Raw genomic sequence first — 16,232 nt, forward strand, 5'->3', positions numbered from 1 at the left:
CACCTGACCCAAGGCAAAGCCTCCAGGGCATTTCACAACCACTTCACACCCACCAGCGACTGCAGAAAGCAGGAAGGTGAAAACTACCTTATGAAGAACGAAGCCGCAGCTGAGGTACCTGCGGAGACCGCGGCAGGAGCGACCAAACTCTGCGAGGCCGGAGAGCCGCCTGTCCCGGCTGCATCCGAGTTGTTCTGCCCTGAGGTGACTTGCGCGTTCAGACCGTCCCATCCACTTTCTGGTGCTGGTTCTGCCTAAAGAAAAAGAAAACGTATGTATAGGTGGATACACTTGCTGAACAACTACAATCCCGTAGAGCAGCGCTTCCAACAAATGTCTCTGCAAGGGCAAATACAAAGTCCAGCTACAACACAGGGGTTATCCCATGGGACAAGCACGACACGGTTGGCCCAGTAGTTGGGAAGGCAAAAACCACAAGCGCAGCAGGTACGTGGGATGGCGCAGAGGCCCTTTCTGATGAGCACCGTTAGATAGTTTGACAGACATGAAGGAATAGAAAACAGTAAGCAGAACCCTTTGGTTTTACTGTGTTATTTAGTGGCTGGCAGAACTGTTTATCTGCTTCAGTTATAACTGTCAGGAATTATTTCTCAGCGGCGCATCATCTACGAGACCTATCTGTTTAAGAGGAACTAACCAAACAGTTGCATTTGTAACATGTTTCCACATGAATAACCCCAAGAACCAAATAAAAAAAAAATTGATTTTTAAAAACGTATATACAGGCCTGCTTTTTACCATTATCTGTCTCAGTAGCTCAAGCACATGGCATTTTTGTCTCCTGCAAACAGTTCCAGTGGAAAAACAGGAGTGACTGGAGATGCATCTTTTCCATCTGTGGTATCCGAGGCAGAGTTTGGAGGGGACAATTGCTTTGGGATTTTTGCCAAAGTATCAGATATCTGCATTGTGAAATTGTGTCAGGTCACTATATTCACGGTTAGGCCATTAACTCTTTCAGTGCCAAGTTCAAGTAAGCCACATCAGTCAAATATTCACTGACAGCGCTGGAAAGGTCTCCTTTTAGGGAAGAACCTGCTCTATGTTGAAGAGCACTGAAAACTTAATTAAAGAAGACACCACAATAAATATTTGTCAAAAGAGTTAATTGTTCCATTTGTAATAATATATGATGTTTCTGGCATCTGAAATACTACTCTGACATTTCCAACTAATTAGCTAAAATAAATTCCAGAAAAGGAGACAGCCTTGTAATGAAGCACAAATGCAATTAAATGCTTCCTGGGATTCCACCAAGTTTTAACGTTTGTGCTGCCATAGGTAACATTTTACAACTACAGATAGGCAGACATAGTATTAGGGCCATCCCAGTTACAAACACACCCTCAACTTTCTCATAGACTGAAAACCTAAACACAGTTATTCTCCCAAGAACTGAGGCAACTTGTTTATTAGGAATTAAGTAAAATAAAATCCTGCCAACCATGCAATGTTTGACTGAAATATGATAAGCTGTCTGGAGTCTCCTTGGACTCATTCCCACAGGTTCTGTGTGCTGAGTTTCCAGGTCCCAGGGAAGCCAAGAAGAAAGTATGCTCAGGTCTCCAGGGGTCTGCTCTTTAAATATTAATATTACTGTCAGTGTTATGAAGTGGCTGACTAATGCTCTCCTCTAGACTTTTACACACACACACAAAAAAAAAAAAAAGACCAAAAAAAAAAAAAAACCACTTTTGCAGAACCTCACCTAAGAGATTTGAGGCCATGACATAGGGGAATATTCTTAAAGACTAACTTAACCCTAGTGAAGGCTACCCTCCCTGGAAGTCTAACTAGAAACTTTGACAAACCACCCACAGAGAACCTCTTCTTTGTAATACTGAAGTTTCAGGAGACTAAATTTCTTGCACTATGTGGACAAAAGTGTAAAGGCCAGCAACACTAGAGGTCAAGACTAGTACAAAAATTGGTGCTCCAGCAACACAGACTTAGAAAACAGGTGAGCTTGTCTACTCCAGCTGCAACCCACGAGCAATGACACAAATAGCCATGGACTGGGACATCTGGAAAAAGATCTGATGTGCTTATGTGGTTAAGTGCTTAAAACTAGGTGATGGAATAATTAAGAAAATGGTAGATAAAGTGATTACTTGAGCACTAACAAACTGAAGCAGGAAACATACGGTCTGACCTATTCCAGCCAGGGAAAGTGTACGGTACGGAAAAATAACACAGACTCAGAAGCATCCAAATGTGATGGATCCAAACATCACAACACTAATGATAGTGTTAAGCAACGTCCTTAAGCAATGGACAGATCAAGAAATCTACAGCAGACGCATAAAAGAGAATAACTGCCAGAAGACTGTGTGACACAATGTCACGGAAATGATCAAACACCCATGAGGAAAAGGCGGATTTACGATCTTTGGCCTAAGCTGCAGGATCAGCTGCAACGCCACGCTGCCCGGTGTGGTTATCAGCACTCAGGGCTGTGCTTCACCTCATTGAGAAACCCAAGCGACGGAACCAGAGTCAAACCTAGCAGAGTGACTAAATAAAGCTGAGCCAGACTGGTTCTCGGAGAGAAGCCAACAGAAACCCTCCGGGGCAGGAACTGCAGCTCACAAGACGGCCCCCAAAGGGGCGACCGCGCACAGTGGCCAGTGACATAGTGGCTGTAAGACAGGGGAGTTCTACAGGCAGCCCCAGTCGGGCTAACATTTGAGTACTCTCATACATCCTGCCAAGATAATGATCATAGCCCCTCGGGTCAAGTCCCCGTTGCCTCATATTAAAAATCCCACGATGAAACTAAATTCTCAAGACATATTTTTCCATTCACTTTCAGCAGGACTCTGTCAGGATTTTGAAACAAAGAAAACCATATATTGAAGTGAAATGTTGAACAAAAAAGAGAAGAGGGTTTCTAAGCAATCATACTCCACCATAAAAACCTCATAATCTAAAGGTAAAGGTGAATTCTGTAGAGTTAACATGATCCTACACGGAGTTTTACAGCATAGCGTAACAGATTTGTAAGAACTCACTGTAATCTGTCACATGGACCGTTTTTTTTCTTTGTAACCATTCTGCTCATCTTTTGGCAGCTGTACTCCCTTAATAGCTATTCCCGTTTAGTAAAAGAATGAGCAATGGACAACACACATGTTTTTTACTCCACTTTCTATTCCCATAGGAACATAAAGGCCTGCATTTCTAAAAGATACTAGTAGTTTTGGACATAATATCAGGTAGCTAAACTGGAAATACCCAAGCCAAACATGATCTTTCAGATGCTAGAGGCTTAATACCTTCCAAACATCAGTTTTCTACCCAAGCTATCTCAAGGTGGATGTCCATAAACTGCCATTCCTAGAATCAATAATCCCTTTGAAAACTCAAACTGCAATTCCTGGATGAATTCAGAAGTTTTACTCTCAGCTCTGTGCAAGATACACACCAACAGATGATGAATGGAATCCAAAGAGAAGGCACTTGTCCTTGGGTAAAAAGTGCAAGTGTCCTTGCACTTAGAAAGGGAAAAAAAAACACAGCATATGAGACTAATAAATGAGACAGCACAGGTACAGACAATCCCTCTCTTTTACATTATCCTTCAATTCCTCAATTACCATTCTTAAACACAGAGGTAGCCTCAATTTTGCTACATACTGACTAGCTGGAAAGAGAGCTGAAAAAGTTCTTCCAAGTCGAGGATTCATTTCAGGGACTGCTTGCACCATCCAAAGTGCAATCCTTTTCTGGTACAACCATCTTCAGCTCTGAGACACCTGCCCTTCTCCGCTGATCAGGAGGGCAGGGTCGGAACTCCTGCCTGCATCCCTAGGCAAGGCAATACATCAGCGTGGCTCAGTAATTTAGAAGCTCACATCAGCTTTCCTGAAGTGACTCAGCAGATGACTACATGGTGAAGTGCCACCATGTTCCCTTTTTGCCCATTCTCTTAGTGTCGCTTGTCAGTCCCAGGTCCGTGTCTCCACAGGTGGCTTCACCGGTGTACAGCTGGGGCCTAGCAGGCACACAGCCACCTGCCCTGCCCAGGGAGACGTCCAGGGGCACCCCTTGACTCCTAAGCTCCTAAGCTCTTACAGCACTGCAGGAAAATGGGATTTCTGGCATCTACAAGTGCCTACGATGAGGCACCAGCACCATCAGCCTAGAAGCAGAACCTGCAGCACCCCGAGAGAACGGAAAAGCAGAGACAATTCTGGGGACACAGAGAAACCATGAATAACAGAGAAACAGGGATGAAACAAAAGCATCAAGACGGACGGCTCTATCCGCCTTTGCAGTCGCAGACCAGAACTGCTGCTGGTTCAAGAAAAGCCAGTTCAGGTATGAGGAAGTTTGTCAGGTCCAAGTCATTTGCCCTGAGGTAGGAAAACTAAGCACACACAGTGGGACCCTCCTGGACGCTCCACTTTGCCACACAGCAGTGTCAGCTTCACTTATGGCTCCTGAAGGGTAAGAATAAGACAAAAGGGACTTTGTTTTAAGGTTTAATGCAGGAATTGCCTCACGCACTTCCCTCATCTCAGTCCACACCACGTTCTCCTGGGGATTATGCATGGAAAACATAACTCTCCAGAGGAATGGGAGCAGCTTTGCAGGGCCTTTTTTATGTTTTGAAAAATAAAAATTAAGAAAAGCTCGCAAGTCTGCACAGGGAGCAGCCACCAGAATGCTGCTGAAAGGGAACTGTGCTTCACTGTTTACTACATTTTCATAAATCACTCATGATCAAATGCAGAAATCACGACCTTGCCATTATAAAGTGTTACTGACTGCATTGAATATTTTAAATGTCATAGGCCTCTGCATGCGGAGATTAATGGTTCTTAATTTTCTAAGAAAAATGGGGAGGGTGGGAGGGAGAGAAGTCATTAACCCTCTGGAAACCGGTTAATTCTCAAGGGGTGGATTTCCAGAACTACTTTATAAGGTCTCATCCCTGCTGTCCCAGGAGAAGTCGACGGGGCACTGCATCCCTGCATACAGGTGCCAGGAGGTGCGAAACAAAAACGCTGGGAGCTTGACAGTCCCTGTCCCATCTCCAAATCCCACCGTGCAGGCTCCCCTCCATGACCAAGCAGCAGGAAACATCTGCGCAGGTTTGGACAAGTCGGGCTTGTCCCAAATTACACTGCCAATAAATTTGCCATAGATTAAATCTCCAGGTACACAATGCTCTGTCAGGCCGTTCCCCTCCTAAGGGGCAATTACAACCCGAACAAGCTCTTAACAAGTTGGATGTCCAAAGCCAAAAATTGAGCCATAATGTTTCTACTTTCCTGAATTTTTCTACTCTCTGGACATTGACCTTTGCGCAGGGAGCCAAAAAAGCCAAGCTAGTGCCCTTAATTCATGCAAAAATGAAGCTTGCTGACAAGCAAGCAAGCAAAAAAAAAAAAAAAAAAAAAAAAAAAAAAAAAAAAAGGAATATAAAAAATTTACAGAGAGAAATAAATCAATCCATGAACACCACTAAAATGGTGAAAAAACGAAAACAAAAAAAAGGAAAAGAAAGTTGCAAGAGTTGCAAAATAGTCTGATATGATGGCTAAACATAAGCATAAAAAACATCTTCAGAGAAGAGGGGATGGAGAAAATTTCAAAAGCATCAGACTTTATTCTTGTTTTGATTAACATCCATGAAGTTACAGCCATATGTCTAACACACATCTGCATAATTAGTCAGAATGCAATATGGTTTGTTTCCTATACATTGTCCCCTAACAAAAGCATTTAGCAGAGTTTCATTGGAGAATTGCACATTAAGTTGTAGCAAGACCAAGCCTCTGTACTAGGGCTTTTTTTTTTTTTTTTTTTTTTAGTACCATTTTGACTAGCAGGAAGAGATACAAAATTATGAGGATTTGCTCTAACTTACCATTGTTCACTTTCAAACTAGAATATCACAGTTAATTAAACAATAAAAATTGCTTGATGCAACAATTATACAGTATATTAAAGCTATAGTTTGCATATTATATGTTATTATATAACAATATATAACAATAAATAATTTTCTACCTAAATGATTCATGTTAAGACTCTATGCCCCATTCCTAACTGGAACAAACATGATGTAAATCTCTACCTCGCTGATGCTCACATTAACCACTCTCCTTTTCCCAAGTGGGGATGACATCCTGCATATACCTCTTCTATGTTAAATGTCCCCTTCTCAGACAGAACAGCATTATGTAAAGCTAACAGAGCAGTATAAGCCAGGCTGAACAGAAACATGTTCTGGATAAACCTTTTACTACCAGTTAACGACGTTTCTACTGGGGCTCATGATAAAATATTGGGACATTTTATAACTACAATACACTACTGTAGTCACTTTATAACTGTAATGTGGTAACAAGAATGCCATGTCCAGTAATCTGCATATAAACCTGTAGTTTCAGACATTTGTGTGCATCGCGGGTTCGATGCAAGTCAACGGCTCCATCCTTTTCCCCCAAAACGGGGTTTCAGCTGCAAGAGCTACTAGTGCCTGGCTTACTGCTGACCTCTGAAAATGGGGCAGATGGAGAAAGCTGTGGGAAGGCAGAATCTCCTGCCACATAGGAGATTCACAAGCAATTTCAGGGCCCTTGCTTTTTGAATTAATATGAGGGTTCCTACCATAGGTTAAGGGTTTGGATCCTCATTGCCAAAAATCACGAGAGCACGTGCAGCACGCACACATTGGGCCTTATTCTAAAATTGCTCTCAGACCTCCCTTCTTTCTGCTCCTCAGTCCCCAGAAGATTCAAGAAGGTTGTGGGCAGGTCTTGGTCAGGCAACCTTCATCCCTGACATGACATGCCCATCCCCTCCTCTAGGCTGCCAAGATTCCTGCACTGGGAAACCAGGGCTCTGGCTAGTGCAAAGATGCCGTGGGGCAGCGATGAACCTGCTGCCCCTTTGCTGCCATTTCACACATTTACAATGACCTTGTCCTCTCTGATTCAATGGGTTTCGCCATCCAGAGCTTCTGCATCAACACAGACAACTCCAGCCACCTGAGATGGCAGCAAGAGCTCTTTCACCTCCACCTTTTCTCCTTCCCAGCTACCTAATCACACAAATTTCTCCCTCCCGGCTGCACATGTAAGCCCACCAGCTGGAAAGCCAGGGAAACATGAAAAAGGACTCGCAAAAAGGTAGTTCTTGCCGCACGCAAGCACTCTCATATCTTGACATTTTATGTGCTGTGGATTTAAAACAACCAGAGTAGAGGAACTGTTTCTTCTAGTGCCTCCGGGCAAGCATCAGAAAATGCTGCTCTAAACCCTCCCTGCTGACACGTATTACAACAGTTACAGCTTTTGAAGCCAGAGCCAAAAAATATAGCTGTGTACTGCTTAGGGTGTTTCAATTTACCATTGTGGTCAAAATTAAAAATGAACTGTTTATTCAAATGGCAAATATACAGCTGAATCCCTGCTTTTTGTCAAGCACTGATAGGAGCTGGCAAAGGAATTCATTAGCAAGCTCATAATAATGCAAATTTCCACCAGCTTAGGATTTGTTTTGCTACAAAGAGACAAATGCTTTCTATTAGGACAGTTTCAAAAGGCCAGATGTGTCTCCGAACAAAAGACAAACAGTGGACACGAGCAGAACTTTGAACAAGAAGAGTTTGTGTTGCCTTCCTGATGGCCATGAGATTTCTCTAGAATTTTAGGCAACTCAGTTAAAATCTCACTGTGCCTTGCTTTCTCCATTCTGCCAAGTGGGCTAATCACATTCCCAAGGATTACGGTCCTTGCTATTCTAACTTTACTATAATTATTATATTGTAATAATTGTAATGTATTACCAGCAAATAAAAGGCAAAGGCAGATGGAGATTGTCATACCTAATTTCTATTTCAATCATGCTCAGACTTTCTATATATTAAGTACAGCTACTCTAAAGATAACACCCTTTGGGACCAATATCCCTGTCTGCTACCGAGTGCAAGGTATCCCTTGACTAGTATTTTGCTTTAAAAGGTGTAAGCCCTAAAGATATGAAGTGTGAACTGAGTCTTCAATACACCCAAATCTACAGCACGAGACTCAGTGATAGGTGAACTCAAGGGGCTGTGCTAAATCTGTGACAGGTCAGACCATATGATAACTGCTGAAAAGCATCAAGCCTGGGAAGGAGCTGAGTTGTGCTACTCCTTTTCCCTGCTCATGTTCACTGCTGACTTGCTGTTTACTCCCCACCCTAAAGTCGCGTAGCAGTCATGATTCACTGTGACTAGAGCAAAAAAGTCCAAGTTTGCAGATGTGCCAAAGCTCTTTAAGGTAGTCAAATGCCACACCAATGATGAGAAATTCCGGAAGAACTTCTCAAACTTGAGCAGCCAAAAAAATGTCCACTCAGGGTTCAACATAGATAAGGATCATATATTTAGGGAAAAATAATCTAAACCACACCTAAACGCTGCTGCAATCCAGGAAGGATCTAGGAGTCAATGACAGTTCTCTGAAATCATCAGCTCAACAGGCAGCAGCAGTCAATACCACCAAAACAAGCCTTGGGCACCATGAGGCAGGGACTGAAAACAAGAAGGGTGTCCACATATTGAGTACCAGTGCAGTTCTAACCCAGCGTCTCAAAATGGAGGTAGTGGAGAAGGAAAAAAACAGAGACAAGCAAGTAAATGATCAAGGGGATGGAGCAACTGCTTTACAGAGAGAGACTAAATAGGCTGGGGCTCTGAGTTTTCTTACGTTCTTATTATTCCCACCCAATCTCTATGCTGGAGTTCTAGCTTAATATAGTAGTAGGAAGTTGAGCTATCTCTGTAGGCCCTTGCAAGTACTTCAAAGTCACCAGGAGAAGCTGGTAAGAGTGTGAAGGGGTTTCGCACATAGCTGCTCTGCACAGAGCTACCCTGGACACTTCACAAGTCAGTCATTACATGGATCTCCACTCCCCTTCTTCAACCTTCCACTTTCTTTCTTCTCTCTCACACTCATCACTGTGAGTTTGAGAAGTGGAAGGGGGAGGTTCTGGATGGTAGACCCATTGCCCAACAGCACCAATAAATAAATAAATAAAATAATCCCATTGGTGGCCTCCTGCTCAATGGCACCGTCGAACGCTTCTTTCAAAGATCAGGATCAGAAAAGAACAAACTCACCCAGTTTGGGGGCTCTGCCAGCTATACAAAGTCAGGGGTATTAACTCCATGCACCTTTAGTAACTAAAAAGCTGGAAAAGCCCTGGAAAGGACCAAACTTAGAATAAATTTAAATACTGTGGAAGTAGCTTAATTGGCAAGTTTGGAAAATGCCTAATCACAACATCAATTTCTACAATTTATACAGACTCACTTCCTTAAAAATGTTTTACACTTGAATCTTACAAGTTCTACTTTAAGATTCAAAGCAAACCTCTAACTATTGATCCTTTCTTATACTGGGAAATTACCTCATCGTAGTCTTAAAGTTCTATTTATAACTCTAATAATCTCATCATTGATTATGGTGACTGTATTCTAATTATAAATCCATTACCTTCCCAACAATGAAATAAAATCAATAGTGCATATAAATGAAAAAAAATGAATTTAAATGCATACATTAATGCCTTTTCAACTAGCAGTATTTTATGCACCATCTCTAACAAAACTGTGTCACATCATTAGCAATAATGTGAAAAATCTTTTTCAATTAACAGATGGATTTGATACTATGTTCAGTAAAGTGGCAATCCATTTCCATTACACACACACATATGAAGCACTTGAAACATCTATGAACTCCATCTATACATCATAAATTCTCACTCAAGTGCTGAAACTGAAATATAGACATATTTTCTATCGATAGCTTTAAAACATCTTTTCAAAGGCTACACTCAGTGGCGATTCTAGTGTCAATAACACAGAACATCAATATTTGCCACATGCACAGCCGTTCATGCCACCAGACAGCTGGAGGTGTCCCAGCAATGGGCACACTGTGCCCAGTCTGCTCTTCTGACTGCCCAGAGCCCCCCTCTCTGGACATGTCACAATTCTAGTACTCAACCTATGTAACAAATGTTAAATTTAAAGTGTTTTTCAAAAAAATGGACGATGTTCAATCCCATTTTAACCAAGCAGGGCAACTAGGCAATTTTCATTGCAAGCGCAGCCACATAGATCAATTCTTCCCATTTGCATAGACAAGACTGTTGTGAAAGACTTTTCCTCCACCAACCTACATATGACCAAGTGAGCACATCTGTCTGGTTTCCTGTTGCACTGACTTCTGAAATCACAAGACATCATTCTGCTGGAGTCCACCAGCAATACCCAAGGTTGCTGTTGCAAAGTAAGCGTGATGAAAGTCATGAAAGTTTTTCTGAATTAGACAAAAAGAAAAAAAAAGACCTTTTCTCAAATGTCTAACAACTCTTCTGAGGTCCAGACAAAAACTATGACCATTTCCAAAAGGAAAAAAAAAAAAAAAAAAAAGAGGTGTGTTGATTAATAGTTAGTTTACTGGAGAGTTCAGAATGGAGCATAAGAATAGCATAAATGGACTAGTGGGAAGTAAAAGAAATTGAAGTTTCTTGGGTGAATGGATAAGACCATCAAAAAAAAAGGACAGAATGCAAAAAAAAAAAGGTGGCGGGGGAGGGAGATTTTTCTATGTTAAGGTATATCTTACAACATAGTTGGTGGATAAGAGAAAGACCCATGGACCTATCTCCCCCTGCTACTTTGTATGGAAAAGTTTGCACTCCCATGGTATTTTCAGGGCATTGCTCAGGAAGTTACACTAAGCGTATCTGGAAGTTTTGAAGGCAATTAGCCTCAGCAACAGGCCTTGAGATAAGATGAGACACAACAAAGCTCACTTCTACAGATTATCGTTTGCAAATAACCTCTAAAGTCTGCTTGTCTTAAATCTACCCTTGATGAGTACAGGTGAAGTCTGGGCCAACATTCTTCATTATTGCTTGTTGACTTCGGTTGTCAACAAAGACTAGTTTGGACTTGCCTCCCTGTGAGAGCTAGAATAATTACAGCTTAGCCTGGAGGAGTGAAGGATCAAAAGAGCTGTGTTTTCAGGTGGTAATTCGAGCTGCACGAAGGTCTGAATCCTGAGAATACTCCTTATCCTGTTCCATAATGGTAAAACTGACCCAGTAGCACAAGTGTCAAACATACAACATTAAGAGATAAAATCCACACCCCCATCCAAGAAAATGCTCATTTTCGTCTTGCTTACAATGCCTCTTATGCCAATCCTAACTGTTTTATCCTGGCTCACTGGGCTGTACTTTAAAAAAAAAAAAAAAAAAAAAAAAAAAGATGAGGAAAGATGAGGTTATCTTGACTGTCAGGATCTTACACTGGGGGTAATGTTAAAAAAAAAAAAGGCATTTTTAGCAACTGAACAAAACATAGGGCTATGTTTTCATATGCACATTTGAGGTGGCAGGTCTAACCTTGCTTAATTGCAGACTAACTTCATCTGCTAAGTTGGGGCTGGGTGTCACTCATGGACCTGAACGCAAGGAGGTGGCATCCCCGTCGCTCCCCACGTGGCCCCCTCCTCTCAGATTGCTAAAGCTGCACAGTGCTGGGCAAGGCAACAGCCTCAGGAAGGGTCCTTTAGGTGGCTATAAATTGGTTAATGGGCAGTAGGATTTAACAACTTGGATCAAAAGTTTTCCTGCTGCTGCTTGGACTTGTTCATAAGAATAACCAACACCAGTTTGGAAGATTTTTTTCATGACATCCCCTTCCTTTACGTGCTCCTTCTGTAAGAGCAGTAGCAGCAGCACAACTAGAGCTAATGGGATAACAGGAAAACCCGTATGGAGTCCCAGCCCCACTGGTAGCGCCAGGTTTGCTACTGTCTCCTGCAAAGACACAGTTTTATATATGGAGTTGTAGAAACGCCCCAGTGGTCAAAGCCACCCAGTTGACTCATGGACAACAGCAACAGTCACAGCACCCTGTCGAATGTGTTTCGTTATGGGATCCCCAAGTGTATTTCCCACACTGTACTAACAAAAGGTCACAAAAAAAGCGATCAAGAAAGATTCTAAAAATTAATTTAAAAATGTGACTTTTGTACAAAGGTAAATGCTGGGAAGTAACTTTTGTCATTCTTCCATTTCCCACAGTCCTATATCTTTGCTTATATCTTCTAAGCAAAATGTAAGTCATCTTCATTAAAAACAAACAAAGCAGATTTGGAGAAATTTAACAGGGGCTGAACTGTATCCTCAGACAAATCCCTCTGGATTACATTAGCTTAAGTAGAAGATTTATTCCTAAGAATGACAAGATACTTTGAACTGTGACTAAAATAACTTCCAAAGATTTTGCACATAAAAATAAACGACCATAACTCCTTTAATTTCAGAGTATACACACCCGTTTACATGTATCAGGATCCCCACCCTGACCTCCGACACTGAATCAAGTCATAAACATATATATAACTGAAAATTTTTGAGTAATGTGAGGGACACACATTGGAATACCCATAAGTTTACAATTTTAGATACATATACTTTAAAAGTTTTAATGCATTTTTTCTAATATTTTCTAATATTCCAACTTTTTCAATTTCCTAACAGTGCATTTTTTAAGATTTGAAAGCAACTTAGAAACTGGCAAAGAGCTAAACAGAATATTTTGCCTTATAACCAGTACCATTTGTTTATACGCGATTTAGAAAAATAATGTGGCAAGGATTTCTTTTGCATAAGATGAAAGAAAAAGCAATTTGCAAACAAGCTCTATTTCACTGCAACATTTTTCCAGCACGAGAAACATTTTTCCAGCACGAGTGGCTATGCTACCACTTTTATTAGTATTCAGTACTACATAACACAGTCAATTGAAAACATACTGTTGGACCTCTTTTCTCCAAAATAAGCAACACATGCAGATACTTCTAGTAAGTGTACAATGTGTTTTCAGTCATTTTAATATTTAACATCTCAGCCAAATTCCAATGCAACTAAGAAGCAACTCTGATTTTGTATTAAACTGAGCAGTAATGCTGAGCACTGCTAACATATGCTGTGCTTCATTTGAGTAGTAACCTGTATTCAATGATCAGGTCTAGAATTAAATGCATTAATGCTAAAAACAAAAACTGTTCATTAAATAAAGTTGTCAGTGGTCCACTACGAATCAGTTGTCACAAGAGTCACATCAGCTCTCTTCCCTTTACAGCACTCGCTGTCTGGTCAAACTACTTATTAGTGCTACTGGTTATTATCTGTATTTTTTCAACCAGAAGCCACATGGGTAAAGTAGCTGATTACACTCTTCCCCTTTTGCACTTTGGATGCTTTCCTCATTTTTCCCCTCCTGGACCTTCCCTCAGATCTTCCATTACAGCTGTTCTCCACAGCTCCTGAAGCCCACAGTTACTATTCTGATTTGAGCAGCACCCACACTACACTTCAAAGACACATTCCTGTTCCAAAAATGTAGAATCTATACAACGTGTTTTCAATCTTGAGATCCAAACATGGATCTCGAAAAGCATGCAACGTTCTGCATTCCTGAACCAAAGCACTCAGCCCAGCTGTGGCTTTGCAAACCTGAGTGACATTAGGAGGCAATACATGTAAGCTTGGGAAGGAAAATGTGAAAAGAAGAAATCTTATCTCTTTTTTTTTTTTTTTTCTGTCAAACAATTCCAATACCTTCATTGTTAAAACTAACCATATATAAAAATATGGTCCCTGGAGAAATGGTAGCACATGCTGGGTCCTGTGTGGTGTGGCAGACATACACCACCGTGCTGCTTCTTGGCACCTTCATGGCACCTTCAGCAGACAAGTCGAGCCAAGACAGATGTCTTGGAGAGAAGGAAAAAGTGTCTCGTGGAGATGGCTGTTGCTCTCCCATAACTATAAAGGAAGCCTGGGTAATTACCTTTGAATAAACATCTGTCTTTTTGGCATATAAAAATAGCTGAGACGAATCCCAGCCTTTATCTATGCCTGCCTTCCAATCTTTGGAAGATGAGTCATGCTTACTCCACCCGGGGCACCGAGTTAAACCACCAAGACAGACGGGAAGTACTTGAACTGTTAGGTGGGAACGACTCATTTTGAGAGGAGATCTCTCATAAGGAAACAAGGGACAGCTACAGATTTTTGAATGAAATAGCAGTTTTTACAGAGTACTCAAAATAACTAATATCACAACTGAGAGTATAAACGCCCTGGGGCAGGGGCCATCTTTTTTGTCCACAGTATCTTGTTTAAAGGAGTCAAGAATTCCCAAGATGCAATCACATTACACATAATAATTAACATTCTTCATGAGTCTGCGTTAGCCTTTTCATCATTTAGGTTTTCCTTGTTCTAGCATTTTCTTAAAATCTTAATAATCTTAAACACCATCTCCAACTTAAAGAATGTCCAAAATCATGTATGTAAGCACAGATGGAAATAAATAGACTAGATTATGTTTTCACTGACTACACTGGTGCTATATTTTGAAGATCCGCTGCACAGCTGCAACACTGAGGTTTTCTTTGATTTCAGTGAAAGGCCAGAGTCTGAAGAATGACTCTCTGGGGTCATCCACCAATCTCTTCATTTTGGTGAGACCTCATCTGAACAACATATCCAATTTGGAGTGCCCTGCTAGTTAGATGGGTATGTGCCAAGAAGTGACAATTCAGAAAAAATTACAGGATTGATCATAAGTCTATAAGCATGACCAACAAGGAAAGGCTGAAGGTTTAGATTTTTTAGTGTTTGTTCTTTTTTAATGCTAGAGAAAGACTAAAGAAAAACACAATAATCAATTTTTAATACATAAAGCTTAGCTATTAAGAGGAACAGAATAAACTCTTCTCTGTGCCCACCAACTGGCAACTGCAATAACAGGTTTAAATTACAGCACTAGAGATTGGTTAAAAAGGAAACAAGAAAATCCCTCCAACAGGAAAGGAAATTTAACATCAGAACTGGCAATCAGCAGAAGTTGGGAAATCTTTGCATAACTATTAGCTGAGACAAGTTTTGAACAAGAATGCCCTGTCCTGGGTAAGGGCTAGACCAGGCAGTGCCCAGGCTGCTTCTTCCAGCACTATGATTCCTCCTGTGAAAAGCACTGGGCAAGGGAAAATGTTCTGCCTTACACAAACAGCTTCACCAGACACGAGGTTCCCGATGTAAAAAGTCAATAAGACAATTCAAAGAGCCAGAGAAAGCAGAATTTGGGCAGAGATGCACACAAGTCTCTAGCAATCACATTTGAGAAAAAAAAAAAAATCCTAGCTTCTCTCCAGAAACTGTTTGTAAATCTAAACTGACCTTGTAGCTACCTGGATCACATCCAACACTCCAGTATCCAACACTCAGTCTAAGAGTGTTTGTCCTTAATTAAAGGTCACTGTTTATCAGGTTACTGATTTTTGTACATTTCTAGATGATACTTAAGCTCTGTTGCATTATATACATGTGGTTTTTCTTCACAGGGGTTAGACGAGGTAACTCAATTTTATTATAGAATAATGCAGTGGTTAGGGGAAACCACATCTATCAGTCAGCATGGTTAAGCAGGAAAAAATCTGGAGCTGGGTGCTAATGAAATATTTAAGACAACAGTAAGGGCAGACAAGGAAAACGAAAATACTGCTCATGAAAAGTGCAGGCTTTTTAAGCCAGTAACTTTCCCTTTTTTTTCTGATTCTGTGATAAACACAGAACTTTAAAGATACAATAATGTCACCTGTTTCACAAGGGCAGTGATGCCCAATGCATAGAGAAGGCGTTTTACAGAACAACACTTGTTATAGACATTCCCCAAATACCATTAAGAATTGAACTGGCTAGGCTTTTTTCTCCTTTTTTGATCAGAGAGCAATGCGACATCTGTGAAGATACACTGGGTTTACGTGGGGATCCTTCAAAAGCGGGCTATATATGCCTTCACATATTTCCATACAAGTGAGACATACCAGAAGGAAGAATTAGTTCCCCAAGCCTTTACTGGAAGCAAAGGCAAGCATTACCCTGTAAAAGTAGTTACACAACAGCACTCTTAAATATCTTGGACGATCTTGGAGCTCAGTCATCTCAAAGCCATGAAGCAATTTTAGGTATATGAAATTGTATATTAGGTATTTATATCAAATTTAAAGCTGCCTAGCACCAATGCTCCTGGTGTTGCAAAATGCACCACAAATGTCTAAAGTGACAAGCTGAGAGCTGCTATTTGTACACATCATCTGCCAGCCATCAACAGCAGCAGC

The 16,232-nt window shown here is 41.1% G+C and overlaps 1 protein-coding gene across 2 annotated transcripts in view; it reads right to left on the reverse strand.

The window, feature by feature from the left end:
* The window catches only part of KIF26A (kinesin family member 26A), a 93,730-nt gene that overhangs the window by 42,552 nt on the left and 34,946 nt on the right, over window positions 1–16,232 (reverse strand). For both annotated transcript variants that reach the window (XM_088539615.1, XM_088539614.1), the window contains exon 4: window positions 88–254. In XM_088539615.1, the coding sequence (XP_088395741.1) occupies window positions 88–254 (167 nt within the window). The remainder of the gene's footprint in view (window positions 1–87; window positions 255–16,232) is intronic.

This window comes from Tinamus guttatus, unplaced genomic scaffold, assembly GCF_059628265.1.
Source record: "Tinamus guttatus ecotype Peru unplaced genomic scaffold, ASM5962826v1 Tinamus_guttatus_pri_ptg000048l, whole genome shotgun sequence".
NCBI lineage: Eukaryota > Metazoa > Chordata > Aves > Tinamiformes > Tinamidae > Tinamus > Tinamus guttatus.